Genomic DNA, 18999 nt, shown 5'->3' on the forward strand with positions numbered 1-18999 from the left:
AGTAATCACGAAAGAAACCAATAGTAAAATGACAAGGGAATAAACATTTACAAGCAAAATATTTGTTTTATTTATGTCTTAATATGTTCACCGTCCGACTTTCTGGATTATTCATTCGCACGTTGCTATGATTCACTCAAAGAACATGAGATTGTATATTACCATTATGTCATTCACAATTAAACATATTAATTGAAGTTATATAAATCTTTATTTTTATGTATTGTGTTTCTTTATAAATAGATTGGAGTATACAATTCAAAGTAAATTTAAATCGACAATTAATTTCATTAATAAACGATTTATAAAAATTAATAATAATAATCATGAGGCATTAAATTCTCGTTGAATTTCTTTCAATGATTTGCCTTTAGTTTCAGGAACTAAAAAGTAAACGAAGAAAATTCCAACGGCACAAACTCCAGAAAATAACCAAAATGTACCGGAAATATTTATTTTCACTTTCAAATCATTATAAAATTTAGTTATAATGAAAGCCAGAAGCCAATTTAAAAAACTGGCGCTACTCGCAGCTATACCTTTCACTTCCGGTGTAAAAATTTCTCCCACCATCATCCATGGGATAGGACCAAAACCCAAAGAAAACATAATAATAAATATACATACGGAAGTTAAAGGCATCCATTTAATTGAGTTTACATCTACTTCAATTTGTGTAAGGTAGAAGTACAGTCCAAGTGTAAAAGATGTTAGGAACATAAGTATTATAGATCCTAATAACAATATTCTTCTACCTAAACGGTCTATAACCAGAGTACTCACAAAAACAGCTATTACTTGCATTGCACCTACAATAATGGAAGAATATTGTGGATCTATATCGGCGCCAGTTTGTTCGAAAATATCGCTAGCATAAAATATAACAGTATTTACACCGCTAAACTGTTGGAAAAACATGAGACCATAAGCAATTATAAAGCCTTTCAAGGCTGCTTTAGATTTAAATGAAGTCAGGAAAGAAACTTTTCTGTTTCTAGTTTCCTCTAATGCCTCTCGTTGAGTTTGTAATTCACTATCTATATCATACTCAACACCACGTAGCCTTATTAAACTTTTTCTGGCAGATTCTTCGTTACCCTTTTTCAAATAATAGATTGGCGTTTCTGGCATAAACATAAAAATGCAAAAAAAGATTAATGGCATGATGGCAGATACAATAGACAGATTACGCATATCCAGAACAGTTCCCAAACTATATGACAACAGAATGCCTACAGTAAGAAGTAATTGAAAGTAAGAGCCAAGACTACCACGAATACTACTTTCAGCTATCTCTGCTGTGTACATTGGTGCAGCTACGCAAAAAGCTCCACCACTAATACCAGTGATAAATCTACCGATATAAAACATGGACACAGAGTTAGCTAAAATGATGAGCAGCCAACCTATAGTGAAAGGTATCACCATCAAGAGCATTGCATATTTTCTTCCTATTAGATCGGTAAGAATTCCAATAGGAATACTCATTGCTAGTGATCCAAGTGCAGTCAGTGATCCTATCCATGAAAATTCATCTGGAGAAATCGGTATTTTGTACACAGATTGCAGGGAGATTCCATTAGGACCGGCAGAAGAGGTCCATCCTAATACCATGCCAAATGCTAAAGCTCCAAGTGTTGCTGATAAACTGGCAACATATTGGAGCAATTTCTTAGCTGGCACAATTTCATCTTCAGTATTCGAAATAATGGTTTGCTGCGAAATTCCCAGGTTCTTTTTATTCATATTGCTAAAATTATTCCGATAGAAACCTAGAAGTAATTAGATTAATGTTAGTTATAAATAGTTGTTACTTTTTCTAGAAAATAAGCCACTGGTAATTCAATTTTATGATTGATTTTGTATCTCTAATATGTATAAATAAAAAATAATTAAATTCCATGCATTTCTTTCTACTTCAATTTAGAAGTATCAGAATTTCAACTATAATTTAGAAATTAAATTCGTTTGTCATAGTTGACAATGAACACTATGAGTTACTAATATATTTACTATGTATAATTCATTACGTTCATATTGCAATAATGTTATAGATATAGAAATAATATTGTATAGTTGTATCTTTTGTTTATGTTACGTACCGTATTGATTGAATAAAACTTGGAAAATTCGTGAAATATTTCAAGCGTCGAGAAAAACCTTTACGTGTTTCAAGTTTAATTGTAAGTTAAGAAATACGATACTGGCGGATACGACGTAATCACTACTTTGGCAGGTATTCATTTCTTATCAGCGATATGACTAAATACAGATTAATTTAGATTTCATCGGCATAAATGTTTATCGCATTATCGTTAATGCCAAACATAAATTACTAATAACACACGCGTCGTGCTTCTATTATCAAGTTCTAATATTTTTTATCCCTAATTTGTAATTTAACGTTTTACTTCTTTGCATGCATATGACAATTTAAATCCAACTCAGAAAACTACTGTAAAAGTATATAATAAGCATAATGGAAATAAATTACACCAATAATAAGAAAACTATCTTATCTATTTGATAAAATAAAACCTTGGATCGCAAAGAAATCTATTTACATTAAATGCGATGTATACAATACGATGATACAATAAAATTTGACATTTATCATATTATATTCTTATCAGTTTCTTAAAGTATTTGCAGGATTAATAGTATTTTCCGTAAATTAGCTTGTAACATCGGAAAATCATGATCAGCTTTTTCTATTATATGTTTTAAATATTGCCGATAGGTGTATTCCATTTTCAAATTTTCTTCTATCACATTTCCATTTTTGTAAATCATTTTATAAGTACGATTTTTTATATTATGTAATTGTTTTACTTTTCTTTGTTTAAGGACTATGCGATGCAAATTCTAAAAATTAATTTAAACGATTAAATTTTTGCAAAAATTCTCTCAACAACATATTTGCAATTAAAAACGTACAAGGTATTTTAACATTTCCAATTGTTCAATTTCGTCTTCCATATCGAAAATATGTTTCCTTAAATTTCGCAAATCTTGTTGACACGTGGTCAATTTATTCTCTATATTGTTTATTTGACTTTTTAATTGTTTCACTATATCATCAGTTTGTTTTGTTATCTGTCAAGTCCAGGAAAGATGCTTTTAGTAGGGATTAGTGGATATTCAAAAATTTGAGTACCCGATATCGGAGTCGGATCGTGCCAAGAATCAAAAAATCTATATCTACGAAATAATTTTCGAGTATCAGAGTATCATAAACTTTCAGGACTCGATCCAAACCCGAAATCTTGGGTACCCATCTTTAGTTTTCATTAATTGTATAAAAATTATACCTTTAAAAACTGCTTGATTTTTGATCGTTGATCGAATAAACGTTTGCGCATTATAATTTTTTCATTGTGTCGTTCTTTTGGATTTTTGTTAAGCTTATCAATTACTTTATTGACTATAATATCTCTCCTTCCTACACAGAGTTCCATATCATGAATTAATTTTTCTTGAATTCTTTTTAAATAGGAAAATCTCATTTCCATTTTATGTATTTCATTTTTCATTGAAGCTATATCACCAGAATTGCGTTCTTCTTTTATTTCTTTTATTGTTTCTTGTAGCAAATGTACCTTAATCGTGTGATCATTATATTAAGCATAAATAATAATTTTCGAAGAAATAAATTAATTATGACGTCCATTACCTTTTTACCCCATGATAAACTCTCTTGTTGCAAAGACTTTAATTCTTCCTTTAATATCATTTTTTCAGTGCACATATTTTTTAAATTATTTTGTAATTTTATAAGTTCTAATTCCAGTTCTTGAAAAGATAAAATGCATTCATTTTTTATTATGCAATTTTTGTCTTCCAATTCCTCTTTCAGATCTTTTTGTATCACTAAATCTGCATTTATGTGTAACATTTTTTGTTCAAGAGAAACTATGATCTTATTTATATTTGTCTCTTCTTTCATAAGTATTTCTAATGTATACTCTAATTTAAAATTCTTTTGTCCCATTATCATAATTTCTTTATCAAGAAGATTTAACTCTCGTAATTGTGATTCTCTCTGTTGACTTAACGAAACCATAAAACCTTGCTGACGCATCCAAAACTGTTGTGCTTTTTGAATATTTTGTATAAGTTCTTGTATATTCTTTTCTAAAGTGATAATTTTTAAATCTTGCGGACTTAAATTTTCATCGCCAATTCTTGCTGTAATCTAAAATTATTTGTTTATAGATAATTTTATTTTAGATTGAGTTATAAAAATACAAAAATGTACAACCTGCTTGATAAATTTATTTATCTCAAGAAGTTTTCTTTGCTTTCTTTCAATTGCAGTCTCATATTTCTTTATTTCCTTTTGCAACTCATCTATTTGTTTTAATTTTCCATCGTTTCTTTGCAAAAATTTTTCTAACTCTGTTTTCTGGTTTGCAATGAGATTTGTAAGTTTCTCTAATCTCAAACGACTATTTTCACATAAATTTTCTATATGTGCAACTGTAATTTCATGCTGTAACACAGCACTTTTTGTATTTAACAATAACTCGTTTACATATTGTGCTGTTTTGTCGCATATAATTTTTTCTTCCAATTTTTTAAATATTGTATCTTCTAAATTATTTTTCTTTTCGAAAATAATTTGATACTTTTTATTTGTTTGTTCCTCTTTGTATAAATAGTTTTGATATTTCTGAAAAATTAATATCTTGTAATATTAATTAAGTACTATTTTGTTCAAGAGATACAACATATTGAACATACAGCAAAAATAATATTATAAACACATTGTGTTTGCTCATCGACTTTCGTTAATTTTAGTAATTGCAATTCAATGTTTGCAACTTTTTCATTATACGTTGATATTACATTTGATACGATTTTAATATTATTCTTTATACGAAAAGATAAGGATGTTAAATGTTCATTGATTTCCATCTCCTTTTCTGTTTCTCTTTTGATCTTTTGTATTTCCATTAACAGTGCATCACACAACTTATGCACTTCTCTATGAAATACACACTACATTAAATGTAAAATTATACATTTTTAAATCCTCTTTTCGAAAAATAGTATTACTAAACCTAATAAGAATAAACAATTTCTAATATTTCGTAAATTAACCATCTACGATAATCATTCAAAAATGTTTAGAATCGTTTATACTTTCAGAGACCACATATCGTCCTTCCACGAGAAGAAGGCACTACATGTTTACATCCTCACTCTTGCTGCAGTCCGTTGATTGGCTTCTTCTCATGGAAAGATGATACTTATAGATGTTCTAATTTTCTACAATACATACTCTTGTTTCGAATGTAGCTGATCATATACATTATTCCGTTTATAAATATTAGCTACGATAGATTTCCACGTATTATGTAAGCCTTTGTTTTCTGTATGTAGAGTTTCTAAATCTGTATTTACGTCGATTATTACTCTATTAGTATCGTCTTTTTCTCTATCTTTAATTTGTAATTGCTCGTCCAAATATGCTATCTCCGCTTCAATCTTCCATACTTCTTCCTTTAATCGATATAAAATAAAATCTCGTTGCTGTTTCTTTTTGATTAGCATCTTTTTTCTATTGATATCTAATGAGGATATCTGTTTCGACTTTTTCAAATAATCATTTAAATCTTCTTCCCATTTGGATAAATAATTATAACAAGCCAACAAATTTTTTAACTCTTGAGAAAGCTTTTCCTTCTTATATCTTTCTTCCTTCAATTTACAATGATTTTCTTTCAGAACTTTTTTAACGTGCTCTATATTTTGACATCTTTTTTCTCTTAGCAACGTAATTTTCGACAATGCTTCTATATATTGTAGTATTGTTGTATGTTGATGATCAATTTCTTGTTGAGTTTGGTATAGATGCGTACCTTTTGATTCTATCTCTTTTTCAGTTTGTTTTATCGATGTTTCCTAACAATACGTAATTAAAATGTCTATTACATTAATATTATTTATTTTGTAAAAAATCTTATTGTAAATATCAAATAAGTATAGATAACAGAACAAAAATTGTAAATTTCTAATATGTTTTATATAATAAATTTCTTACTAGTTCGTATATATCTTCCGAAAGTCTATTATTCACATCTGTTAAATGAGCATGAAATGTTTTTTGAAACTTCTCCATTAATTTATCATCTGGATCAAGAACGTTTAATGTGGGTCTCTCGATCAAATCCATTTTAGTGATTTTTATAGAAAATCAAATAGGTACAACGAAGACAGAACACAAATGATGTTTATATTTATAAATATTTCGTTTTTTTAATAAATTTTGAATATTGTTTGTATTACTACCGTAAGATATTGACGTCTCGACGCTTCACTTCTATTTAAACTGATACTGATACTCGTGACCGTGACAACACTCTGAAAATGTCGCCCAATGGTAGTTAAGAAATTCAAGATCCTCTACAGCGCCACAAACGACGTACCTCGGAACTAAATATGACGAGACTGTTGCGTCCCGTGTTCGCGGTTTAGGGAAAAAAGAAGGTGGGTTGGTACCCATGGAGCGCTGACCGTTCTGCTCGGCGAGGCGCGCAAAAATCAAAACTACTCGATACATTTCAAAGTACTTTAGCAAAATTTATTTGTTAGAGTTAGCTCAGTGTACGACTTTTAGATACAACTCGGTTGAGATTGAAAATGGAGGCGGAGGCTGCCAGTTACATGATTCTGCACTCGACGCTAAGTAATCGGGTTTCAATTAATTCCCGTTGTGGCGCTATGTGCACTAAATCTACATTCACGTAATAGCGTAACAAGGTAAAGAAGCATTTATGGAGGGAAATTTGAATTCTACTTCAGATTTCTTTTCATAAATGTAATAATCTTTGAAATGTATAAATTAACACGTGACAGTAGCTTTCATAGAATTTTAAATAATGAAATACGATATAATAATTAAATAATAATAATATCAAAGGAGCATAGAAAATTAATACAATATTGCAGTATAAAAATTTAATAGTAATTTTTGTAGCATTAGGGCTTTTATAATATTACATAATAGGTGTCACTGTTCATGTTCGGCAATATTATTAATTAATTGTTATCAACAAAGTATAGCTTTTTGCAACATATAATAGAACAGTACTGATTATCACATTGAAAAATGTCTGCGAATCAGTTTAAAGATGTTACGCATTGTATTTTTGATATGGATGGATTATTGCTCAGTAAGTGATTTTATTTACTGTACTTTATTTCATTAAGTTAATTAGTATATTTGTATTTAAAGATAAAACTCGTCTCGAATTATTTTCGACGTCCTTCTACACCAAATTAACCTCTAGATAAATGTATGTTTATTCATGTGAATATAGTAATTTTGCTTTATCTATGCACGTGTAGCGATGGGTAATGCCAGAATGGCAATAATTAAGAAATCACGAGTAGTATAAATTAAAATACCACGTGTATCCATACAATGAAAAGTTTTAAAAAGCACTATGTGTGAATTTCTTATTTTAGAAAAAGCTATTTTCCCTCTATAAAACAATATTGAAAACCACACAATTTATGTTAAAAATATTTCCACAGTTATTTGGTCTAAGTAGGTGTGCATAAAACTGCAGTGGAAATAATATCAACAAATTTATAATATCCACTGTAAGAAATCACAATTTTTAAAGACTGGTATCAATACAGTTTCTACAAACTTAAAATATTAACAGACACAGAAAAGCTTTACTCTGATGCCTTCAATCGTATTACCAATCGCTATGGGAAAACATTCACGTGGGAGCACAAGGCTAAAACCATGGGATTCAAAACCACAGCAGTGGCAGAAGCGGTAGTCGAAATGTTGTCTTTACCTTTATCGACCGAAGAATTTCAACACGAAATAGTTAAAATATACCAAGAAATATTTCCTTCTGCCAACCTAATGCCAGGTAATAAACAATAGATTTATTTGAATTCGAGGAAATACAAAAGCTTCATTATTTTCGTATTTATTGTTGTGTATAAACAGGTGCAGAGAGTCTCTTGAGATACCTGAAACGAAATAACATTCCATTCGCATTAGCCACAAGTTCCAGTAGAGAGAATTATGAATTGAAGACACAAAGATGGACAGAGGTATTCGATTTGTTTCACCATAAGGTACTCGGTGGCTCGGATCCTGAAGTCGTCCATGGGAAACCAGCACCAGACATATTTCTTGTTGCAGCAAAGCGATTTCCTGATAATCCTGATCCCTCCAAGGTTCGTTACGGTGTTTCTTAATTTCTTTTCAATGAAGAAAATAAAAGTTAAATTAAAATATTGGTTCTAGTGTTTATAAAACAAACTAAAAGTGGAAATTTTGTAATATTTAAAAAGGATTAATTTTATCAAATTTTGCAGTTCATATATGGATAGACTATTGTAAAATCTATAATTTCAACAGACTATTGTTGAGAACTAAATGTAAACAAATTTAAACGTATGCAAACATAGTATTTAAGCTACGTTATTTTAGTAAATTTATAATTTTATAATCTGACAAGTTCTCCTGAAGTTTAAAAACTTTAAGTAACAAATTAATAAGAAGGTTTTATTTTAACATATTTTAATCTACTCGAATTAAATAAATCAAGTCTTACATTTTTCAAAAACCAAGAGCTAAATAATGTTTTTCTCTATTATTGCCTATTTTAGTATATTTAAATAAATATTATTTACAATTTATCGATCAAGTTTGTTGATTCAATTATTGTGGTTTCAGTGTCTGGTGTTTGAGGATGCTCCGAATGGAGTAAAAGCTGCCCTAAATGCTGGAATGCAAGTAGTTATGGTTCCAGATCCAATGTTACCTAAACAATACATTGAAAATCCAACACTAATAATAAATAGTCTGGAAGAATTTAAACCTGAAATGTTTGGTTTACCGTCACGTAATACATAACATATATATATATATATACATGTATTTCACATGTATATAGATATATGTATATATATAGCTTTTGAAAGAAGAAATAGTTTAATATTCCAGTTAAATCTATATTAAAGTATAGACATGTATGAAGAGAAAACAAGAGAGAGTGGTAAATTATATATTTGTTAAGAATATAAATTGTAAATTTACCTTGTTGTATTATTTATTTTTAATACAAATATATGGAAGGAAATTATTTTTTAATTTTTTTTTATTCTGTCTAGAATTTTAATTTGTTTTAAAATTTGAACGTGCATTTGAGCGTGCATCTTGAATTAGCTATGATTTTGTTTTTGTATTTGTTATAGATAATAGTGTAGGGTGTAGTTTGTTTTCCATTTTCATTTCTGCTATTCATTTTGCATTCTAAAAAATGTTTTAACAGTTCGAACGAAAATTCATCGTGAATAAATGAAAACGAAAGGCTTCACATTTTTATTTCATTTTTCAACTAGGATATTTTATAACAGTGTATATATATATTTAAAAAAATATTTCTATTTCAATTTCTATAAACATCCACGAATGGTTGAAATATTATTTAAATATAAAAAATATAAATTATATTCAAGCTCGCCAAGAATGTTAAAATTTTCAAATCTGAAACACAAAAGCGAAACTTGTGATTTATTATCGAATCAAAAATTAACAATAATTTGTATATAGTTTGTTTATACATTTGTTTGACGCTTTTTTCTATTGTTGAAAACAAGTGAATTATTCAGGTGGAAAGTTTTAACTGTCTCATTTTGTTACATATATACAAGTTTATTTTTTATTAATTTTTATATAACTTACTATTTCATCGTTATTCCACATTTCATCCTCTGATCTATCGGATATATCCACAATGTCTTGTCTCAAACCTGATGATTTATGTTGTGGATTAACACTCGAAAAAATGGCGTCCAAACACACAATAGAAAATGCATTACGTCTTAGTATTTTCTCCATTGCTTCTTTCAAAGAATCATAAGCTGTTCTAATGCCCTGTGGATACTGAGATAATAAATCTGAAAAAGAAATAAATCATCAGATTTTCCCCTGGTTTTCCTACTGTTTAATTGGAAAACAATTCAAATACGAACTTTTACATTTCGGTTGACTAACATCGAAAATGTGGAGATAGAAACACATCTGATTGTAAAGTTTTGTCTCTGAAAACTATAACACAATGTTGTATGATATACCAATTAACGATAAAAATACCACGCGATTACTAATTATAATAAAATATATTTTTATTTATCAACAAATCATTCATGAATTCTTTTATATTGTATACTAGTCACTGGTGAATAATTGAAGAAATATGGAAACCCTCTGTTTTGTGACTTACAATTCTATGCAAATCAGCATCGCCACAATTCCTGCATGTTGGATACTTTTTACGGAAACCTAGTGGAAGGATTTGCGTTCTTTCTCCACACAGTGGATTCTCACACTCTAGCCAACCATTATAGTAATCATTTAATGTTTCTCGAACAGCAAGTACCAATGCATTTTGTATAACATTTACATATATCCATGGTTTTGTTAAACAATCTGGATTTGAACATGCAGCGAGCGATAATTGATTCCCAGTGGGCTGTAAAATAATAATTTCTATAATTTAATTTAATTTTGTTATAATTTTACACATATATGCAGGGTATTTGGTAACTGGTGGTACAAGCGAAAAGGGGGTGATGCCACGTGAAAAAATAAGTCTAAAATATAGAATAAAAATTTTTCTTTTCTCTGTATGTATAAAAAAAATTTGAATACGACTACTTACTGTTTCGACCACTATATCTTTTATAATAATTTCTGACTGGCATTTCTCGTTTACGCAAGTGAATTTTAGGGGAAGACAATACCTAAACCTGTCGTCATTCACTAACAATGGAACTTCGTTGTTTTCTTCTGTATGTATTAGTCTCTTCGATTTGTATACAACTTCTATTCCTGTTACAAAATTCTAATCTCAACATATATTTCATATATTTAACATACAGTGTGTTCGGCCACCCCTGGGAGAAATTTTAATGGGAGATTCTAGGTGTCAAAATAAGACGAAAATCAAGAATACCAATTTGTTGATTAAGGCTTCGTTAAAAAGTTATTAATGTTTAAAGTTGCGAGTCTTGTGAGTGAGAACCACTATCACGCGCATGCAGCTGTGCGCAGATTGCCGTTCTACAGGCGGAATTTTAAACGTTAATAACTTTTTAACGAATTTTTCCCAGGGGTGGCCGAACACCCTGTATATTTAACCCTTCATGGGCGATGTGTGGATGTACCTAACACCTAGGATGTGTGGGACCCCCACATTTCATGTTAGGTTCGTGTCGAGTAACCCGAAAGTGACATTCATCAAAACAAAATAAAATTTGTCACATTAAATTAATTTTCAAATAAAAATTATTTCCCTACGTCCGTCTACAAATATTTAAAAATAAAATTAAAATATTACCCAGATTTTCAGCCAGCAAAACATCGTCAATTCCTTCGATGGGTTCGCAAATTCTCAAAACAACAGGAAAAATTTGACTCATTAAATAATAATCGACATCAATTTTCAAAGAATCGTTCTTCTTATACTCGTCTATGTGATAAGCTCGTTCGGTTGCAGATTTCTGTGTTCCGTCCTAATACGAAACAAAATTTTTACATTGAACAAAACTTGCATAAAAATCGTAAGAATTCCAAAAAATAATAATTTTGATACAAACGTCACATATAATGTATGGAACAGTGTCTCCAGCTTTCCACATTCTACCGCCATCTTTGTTTAATCTCAACGCCACTTGAACATGAGCTTGCTTAGTATCAGGATACTCGTTAGGATTTTTCGATAATTGTTTAGTAATAACCAAAGAAGACAAGGATACTTGATTTTCTCGAACGCTTTTTGCAACATTTTGCAAAATATTGAAAATCTGTTCCAATCTGTTTTCATTTGACTGATCAGAAAGCAGCTGATCTAAAATTTTCCTGAAAATTATTGACAATTATAATATAAATACAAAGTTTAAATCTAATTTATAGCAAAACAAACCCCGTATTAATAAAATAAACGAATTGAAATTTCAATTATATCATAACATTGCTTTTCGAGTTGCTAATCGTTCAATTTGAAAACAATTCTTGTGTATAAAATTAATAAATAGTAAATATTCATTATTTTAGAGATAACAAATATTCAAAATTAAAAACAATCATTTAATCTTCAAAAATTAATGTTTTTTGTTTACTTTCCAATGTCGCAAGCCAATTGACACCAATCTCTTCTCACTATGTCCAAACCCTTGTGTTCTTGGATTAATTCTATCTGGCCATTAGATAACTTAGTCATTGTAACAGCAGCATACTTTTTCTTCTGCAGAAGGAGTAAATAACGAAAGACACCATCAATATCTAATTCAACTCGTTTGTACAATTTGTTGACCTCCTGTTTAATCTGAAATGCAATTTTACCTTTTAATATTATGATAACCCTAAAGCCATGACTTTTCCATTGTTAGTAATTACGAATGTTGAAGTTAAATATTCTTTGGATAAGCGATGGTTACTATTGTGATGAAATCTACAATATTTCATTAAAAATATAACATTCTCGATAACAATAATGTTATAAAATAAGAAGTTCTTCATCGAACTATTGAATATTTTTATTTTTCACGCTATAATTTTGACAAATGTTAAGAATATTTATACAGAAAACTAGCATGGCAATTGACGTGTTAATTTTGAAGACACATATTTATTGCAACTGTTTATCATTATGACATATATATCGTCCCTTCATCTATACATTAATTAATTAATATAGTATCTATTGTGCCGTATACTAAAATTACGAAACAAAAAGTGTCCTAATATTTTTTATTGTGTAATTTCAGTATACAGTATACAGCATATTATGTAAATTAATTAAGGTATAGAGGAAAGGGGGATATACATATAAATAGATGTTTGAATTGACGGATACTTCAAAATTTACCTTCTTTCCAACGGAGAAAACTTCCTCGTACTCTAACAGATTTGTATTTATCATTATGGAGTCTGTGTCTCCATATATGACTTCATAGTTCAATTTTTCAACTAGATTCTTTGTGTGTTGTAAAATTTCTCTACCTTTTGCTGATGAAACGATATGAATTTGATAGATGTTTGGTAGTACCATTGTTAGAGGTGTGTAAAGTCCCAATATTTCGGATTCAGAATGGAAACTCAAGAATTTGTGATACTAAAAAATCCAAATTCTTATTCTTCCAAATTTCTAAATAATTTCGTATTTTATACAAGTTATATTATAGAAATGAAACCATAGAAAAGTTCCTATAGTCTTGTGTAAAAAACACTCAAAATTAATTTGAAGAAAACATAATTCAAATATTCAGATTTAGTTACCAAAATGGCGTAAATTTACGGGTTCCCAAGTATCACAAATTTTCAGATTTCAACCCAACCCGAACCCAAAACTACTGTTTAGCCACACCTCTCAAATGCTTCCACAATTATATATAATATTTCACCTGTAACCAGAGCAGCCAGCCCTTTAGCATAAAATCTGCAATGAGTCGCGCCCAAGCAGCCATACATAGAATTGGCTGTCAGTTTCAAAGCTAATTGCCTGATATTATATTGCATTTTCAATTCTGGTGAAATATTCGGGGTCTTCATTAACTTTTTCACCTCCACTCGGCTTTCGACCAATTTACGAATTTCTGTTGGAATTATTCCAGGCTCCAAATTCGATTCTGGTATCGTTAGATCCTGTAAAAACATAATTCACAAATAAAAGACGAAGATTGTGCATTCAACACTATTTTTATCAAACGCATCAAAAGACAACTTTTAAAATTTTAACTTGAAATTATTTTCTAAGTTTAGTCATTTTTTCTAGATAATACGATATTAAAAATAACATAATTCACATTTTAAAAAACTACAAAAAAATCACAAAAAATGCAAAGGTGTCATCAAATTGTGGTAGAAATGGTGTTAACTGGTGAATAATAAATATATTTACTACGTTATCGACATAAGCAGCACCGGGTACAGTGGTGAAACATAAATTGTATTCTTGAATTATGCTCGGATACAAGGAATTAAAGTCCATCAATAAAATAAGTTTATCATAGAATCCTTTTCTCGGTTCCAGAACTAATCCACCAGCATAAGCTGCCTTCTTTCTTCCAGTATTTTCTAAATGCAATACAATACTAATCAAGTTACTATAATATTTAAACTATACAGATTTTGCTCTTTAAATTAAGCTTTTTGTAAATCAAATTCACTTTTTGCAAATCAAGTTTTTCTACACATTTGTTTTCTTAAGTCACTGTAATAAAATTAAAATCCAATGTGAAGTTATTATTCCGAAATAAAAATTTTATTATATATACGTCATAATAAAATAAAATTCATATGAAATATTTATGTAACACTAAAGGTATCAATAAATTGAATTCGCAAAAGAATAAATTTGGAGTGCAAACGTGTAAAATGTAAATCTTACCTTTATTTTCAGCATCTTTTCCCTTTTTTGTGATTCGTTTATCCGGTGTTATATATTCTTTCAAGTGGAAAGCATGCAACAATAAATATTCGTTTCTTTCAGCACGTCCAGCTGTTAACGTTCTCGAAATCACATTCCCTAATCAAAATAAAATAAGTTACGTATTTAGAAAATGAAATATTTGTATAATATTAACGAAAATCTTAATCTGTTATGAATAACCATTATAATTAACTAAAGAAATAGTTTTTAGTTGTAAATAACCATCATCGACGACCAGAATTTTATATTGTTTACAAATATTTACGGACAATTGCCAGAAATTTACTTTTCAATTTAATAATGAATGATGAATGACTATGCGAATAAAAGTCAATTTTTTTATTAATATAACTATTATTTTAGATTTCTGATTGAATATATGTATACTTACCAGCAATGCACGTAATTTGCAATGCCAGTGGAAGAACATTTAGTTCGAAAACGATGCACAGAATATTCAATGCTTCCGTTAATGTTATTTTAATTAAATGCTCTATTTTCTGAATTGTACTATAAAACGACGCGCATTCTCCAGGTTTTATTTCTTTGCACTCGCTTTCCTTCTTTTTCAATACCTATAATAGTAACTGCAATTTAATTTCATTTCTAATCGATATTCGTATATATTTAGCGAGTCATATCAGTTGGTTAAATAATTACTGCTGTGCAAAGCGATTGCAGATCGAAGCTTCTAACTTTCAGGTTCAATTCTTTGGCTGATACCTGTATGTCACAGATGGGACGACCAGCTAAAACTTGGTTGAAATTTATCCTGCCCTGAAACACATTTGTTTATATCTATAATTTGAAAAAGGAACAAAGATTTATTCGATTTTTGTTAAGGGAATTGTAGAGCTGAATTACAATCGAACTAGTTGGAAAGAAATATTCAAAATATCTTAAACTACAAAGTATTAACAAATATACAAGAAAATTATTATAATTTGCATAATCTATACCTTAAATAATGGTGGTACAGTTCGCTTAAGTCTTCCAAGTCTGCTCCAATTCGAAACTTTTAAAGCAAACATTCTGTGCATTAGTATGTCAAATTGGAAACCACAATCGTATCCAATAAATAAATCTGGATCATTCGTGTTCACTATCTTCAAAAATTCTTCTAATAACTCTATTTCCGTTTCAAATTTTATTAGTTTTGTATACGAAATATTCGACAGCATTTCCTGGGCTTGTTTCGGCCATGGCGTGTCTCGTGGGTGGGTGATTACTATACAGAAATAATACAAAAAACTAAGATTAGTTCCAAAAATTGGTAAAAAGTTCAATTTTTAAATTTAAACAAAAAAACTTGCTATAAGAAAAATGTGAAATCCCACAATAATTAATTTTTCAATGAAATAGTTTTTTATTTTAATCCTAGAATAAACATTTTTTTATTTGTTTTCAACTATTCGTTCAAACTGCGATAAAATGGCAAGAAAAAATCTTAGAGAAACAGTTTTCAAGAAAAAAAGCCAATCTTACAGCAAAAGTGTTGTTGAAACGACGGTTTGGGTGGTTCCTTGTCGACGTAATAGTTTCGATGCACTAGTATAGCGACCATCACCACTTCATTCTGTTGTGTTTTAGAATTCAAAGACGTCCTTATGTTCAACGTCATTATCACTAATGGCGGTAACGTTTGTGACTCCGTTGAAACACTAATGTTCTCCATTTTCATACAATTTACCTGTTGTTTATTAAATCAATTAAAAGTAATTTGATTTATATCGTATGTGAGCTAGTTTTAATTGGCTGAATCTCAACAATCTATTGGTATCATTTTTATAAAGATAAAATAAAAATTACAGGAAGTAATATTTTATATATTTTTATATATATACATATATTCCCCATTATAACCATTCCCTTTCTTTGCCAGACAACGTTCGAGTTTCACATTCAATCATTCTTTATTATTTACCTTTATTTTGGGCCAAGTGACTTTTACTCCAGATGGCAGGGGACATTTAACATCTAACCAACATGGTCCTTTGATATTTCTTTCAATCAGAAGCAGTTCCAAAGGATTCACAGTTGTCCCAAAAACTCGTTCTATCGAAGGTCCGGAATAATCAGCTGGCATTGCTGGGTAATTAGCAGAATACCTAACTTCCAAGTACTCTGACATTGCCGGAGTACCCTCCTGCTCGAAAGCATAGTGTTTCAAAACCGTGCTGCAGCGAAACTCTTTTATTCTAGACTTATTTGCAAATTCATTGAATTCTTTGTACACGTTCTCCATTGTGTTTAATTTTGGGTCATCTTTGCTTTCTTTGGACGATGTTTTCACCTAAAATTTATAGGAGTACTGTTATTAGTATTATACTATTATAATTGGGAAGATAAATAGATACTGTCTGATTTATGAATATGGAAATGAGAATTAAAATTAAATTATGATAGTCTGGGTTTATAATAACTATTCAAGCATACATGAACTCTAGGCAGAAGGTAAATTCTTCGTGGCACATTCTTGATTGTTAAGCAACAAGAACAATATTCTTTCACAGCCGGTACAAAGACTTTCCCAAACAAATACACAACTCCAGGTTGTTTGAAAGGATCTTCATAAGCATCCCACCAGTAAAATCTAAACACTTCCTCTTGGTTTATGTTCGTCGTCACTGGGAAATCTAGTTCTGTCTCTACAAAAACTTCTAAATTAGCTTGCGTGGCGAATTCTGTGTTCAAGATCTCATTCAAACTCTCAGAGTTCATAGTTTCCGTCTTGATGTCGTCAATTTTTGCTCGTACGACTGATTTACTTTCTTTGCTCTCGTTTTTAAGTGATTTTTTAATGTTACTGACATTTTCTGCTTCAAAGTCTGTGTTATAGAACTGCAATGAATACAATTAGCTAAATGGATAACTTGTTTTATATTTTGTACAATAAAGAACTTACATCTCCAACAAACTGACTGAGATCCTCACTTTCATCATCGATTATTTGACTACTGCTCTTTTCACTGTCTTTGTTTGATATTGTTTGCGAACTAACATCATCATCTACAATGTTCTCACTACTACCCTCAGCAATACTTTGAGATTCTGTTCTCTCATTTATGTTCTTTTTTGAACAGTCAAAGATTGCAAACTCATCATCGACAGTTTCCACTGTTTTGCGTTCAGAAACTGACTGCAAATTCTGTTCTGTTTCAGTATTTCTGGAATTACTATGGTAAATGATTTGTTGAGATTAAGATTTTAATCTATATGCAAGGCAGAAGTTAAATGAATCATTTTAATGGCAAATAAAATATTTCAAAGTCAGGAAGAGAAATGATTCTCAAATTTCAGACAGACAGAATATTTTACCATGTCTTCTCTGTAGTTTCAACCAAAAAACTTTCAAGCAAATAAATTTCATGTTACTGGAATGTAGAAATTTATAAATTAGAATCAACAGACACAGAAAAAAGGCTACTCACTCATTTAATCTAGAAGCTATAGAAAATTTATTTCTAACACTATTGAACTCTGGTTTTTTCACTATATTGGTTTTCTTCAACTCAGACATCAAATCCCCCAGAATATTATCGTCGTCTAATCCGACATCCACTTTCCTTTTAGAAGGCATGTTCATTAACATGCTTTCAATTGTTCCTTTCTTCTTAGAGTCCTTATTGCTCTTCCTTGGTCCAGTAATTTTCTGTTTTCTTGCTTCCTGTATGCTTTCATTATCCAAATCGTCATCGAAAATTTCTCTGCCATCCTCCACATAACCACTTTCTCCTTTTGAATTAAAGAAATTTTTATTAAAAAGAATAGACTTAAACATCATAATTGTAAATAAAGTTATTACCGTCATCGATAATCCAATTATCATTTTGCCTATTTATTACAGTTTTGGAATATTCTTTCTCATCCACTTCCTCGTAAACATTTTCTAATTCTTCGATTTCGTATTTGTGTTTGTTGCCTTTTAATTGTTTTAATTTCTCGAACGCCGACAATCTTCCAGTTTTGTCTACCTTTTGACGCTTAGTTCTTGCAGAAGATGCTAAACAGTAATAATATTTACTTAATTTAGAGGATTTAGAAAATTTCTGTCAAGATTAAAAATTTATATTTTTTTATCGTTCTAACGATCGAAGAGTTTATTAAAACATATTTCAAATGGAAATTAGTTGTTAATACTTACGTCCCGCGTCACTCATTTTTCAACGATGAATTGTTAAAATGAAAATTTACAGAAATTAGAGATTAAAATTTAGATATTCACATTTCAATGATAAACAATAGGTATTAGTAATTTTGGCGGGAGTTTTACTGGAATTGATATATTAACGAATTGTAAATTACGATTTAGATCTATTAAGACTCGTTTTCACGTGACAATAAAAGTTACGCCATCTACATTACTAGCAATAATCTTTAGTAACTACAATATTGTGGGATGCCAGGTAAACAAATCAACTTCACGTGTAACTATAAAACGGTTTTATTACTCGCACGCAACTTGTCGTGACGGGATACCGAGACGGAATGGCGGCACTGTTATGGCGCACTAGTGCCGCTAGTCCTC

At 29.9% G+C, this 18999-nt stretch overlaps 3 protein-coding genes across 18 annotated transcripts; 1 reads left to right on the forward strand and 2 right to left on the reverse strand.

The window, feature by feature from the left end:
* Positions 1 to 185: 185 nt before the first annotated feature.
* On the reverse strand, positions 186 to 6372 carry LOC143349610 (facilitated trehalose transporter Tret1-like). Of its 13 annotated transcripts, XR_013080950.1 has the most exons (9): positions 6047 to 6372; positions 5285 to 5907; positions 4744 to 4987; positions 4262 to 4672; positions 3674 to 4195; positions 3312 to 3599; positions 2938 to 3096; positions 2565 to 2865; positions 1661 to 1772 (listed from the first exon to the last, which is right to left on the reverse strand). XR_013080950.1 is itself a non-coding variant. In XM_076780971.1 (8 exons), the coding sequence occupies exons 1-8, from the start codon at positions 6176 to 6178 to the stop codon at positions 2638 to 2640; spliced, it is 2607 nt and encodes an 868-aa protein (XP_076637086.1). In that variant the 5' UTR covers positions 6179 to 6372; the 3' UTR covers positions 2107 to 2637. The 13 variants fall into 13 exon arrangements, 12 of the variants coding, with proteins under 12 accessions (XP_076637094.1, XP_076637095.1, XP_076637093.1 ...); XM_076780971.1 differs by lacking the exon at positions 1661 to 1772 and having other exon boundaries at positions 2107 to 2865; XM_076780972.1 differs by lacking the exons at positions 2565 to 2865; positions 2938 to 3096 and having other exon boundaries at positions 1594 to 1772.
* Positions 6373 to 6960: 588 nt separating this feature from the next.
* LOC143349275 (pseudouridine-5'-phosphatase) lies at positions 6961 to 9029 on the forward strand. The gene is made up of 4 exons (XM_076780384.1): positions 6961 to 7178; positions 7677 to 7895; positions 7976 to 8208; positions 8711 to 9029. The coding sequence occupies exons 1-4, from the start codon at positions 7115 to 7117 to the stop codon at positions 8888 to 8890; spliced, it is 696 nt and encodes a 231-aa protein (XP_076636499.1). The 5' UTR covers positions 6961 to 7114; the 3' UTR covers positions 8891 to 9029.
* Positions 9030 to 9412: 383 nt separating this feature from the next.
* Positions 9413 to 18922, reverse strand: Dnapol-alpha180 (DNA polymerase alpha catalytic subunit). 4 transcript variants are annotated; one of them, XM_076780379.1, is made up of 22 exons: positions 18616 to 18922; positions 18277 to 18474; positions 17903 to 18206; positions 17377 to 17647; positions 16908 to 17312; positions 16396 to 16764; positions 15957 to 16161; positions 15431 to 15699; positions 15132 to 15248; positions 14863 to 15046; positions 14430 to 14567; positions 13941 to 14116; positions 13444 to 13684; positions 12909 to 13048; positions 12160 to 12365; positions 11638 to 11899; positions 11379 to 11553; positions 10701 to 10870; positions 10263 to 10511; positions 10012 to 10087; positions 9722 to 9936; positions 9413 to 9523 (listed from the first exon to the last, which is right to left on the reverse strand). In XM_076780379.1, exons 1-22 carry the CDS (start codon positions 18629 to 18631, stop codon positions 9518 to 9520), a joined length of 4392 nt encoding a protein of 1463 aa, XP_076636494.1. In that variant the 5' UTR covers positions 18632 to 18922; the 3' UTR covers positions 9413 to 9517. The 4 variants fall into 4 exon arrangements, with proteins under 4 accessions (XP_076636494.1, XP_076636493.1, XP_076636492.1 ...); XM_076780378.1 differs by lacking the exon at positions 9413 to 9523 and having other exon boundaries at positions 9576 to 9936; positions 17377 to 17638; XM_076780377.1 differs by lacking the exon at positions 9413 to 9523 and having other exon boundaries at positions 9576 to 9936.
* Between the last annotated feature and the right edge of the window lie 77 nt (positions 18923 to 18999).

This window comes from Colletes latitarsis, chromosome 13 (genome assembly GCF_051014445.1).
Source record: "Colletes latitarsis isolate SP2378_abdomen chromosome 13, iyColLati1, whole genome shotgun sequence".
Lineage (NCBI taxonomy): Eukaryota > Metazoa > Arthropoda > Insecta > Hymenoptera > Colletidae > Colletes > Colletes latitarsis.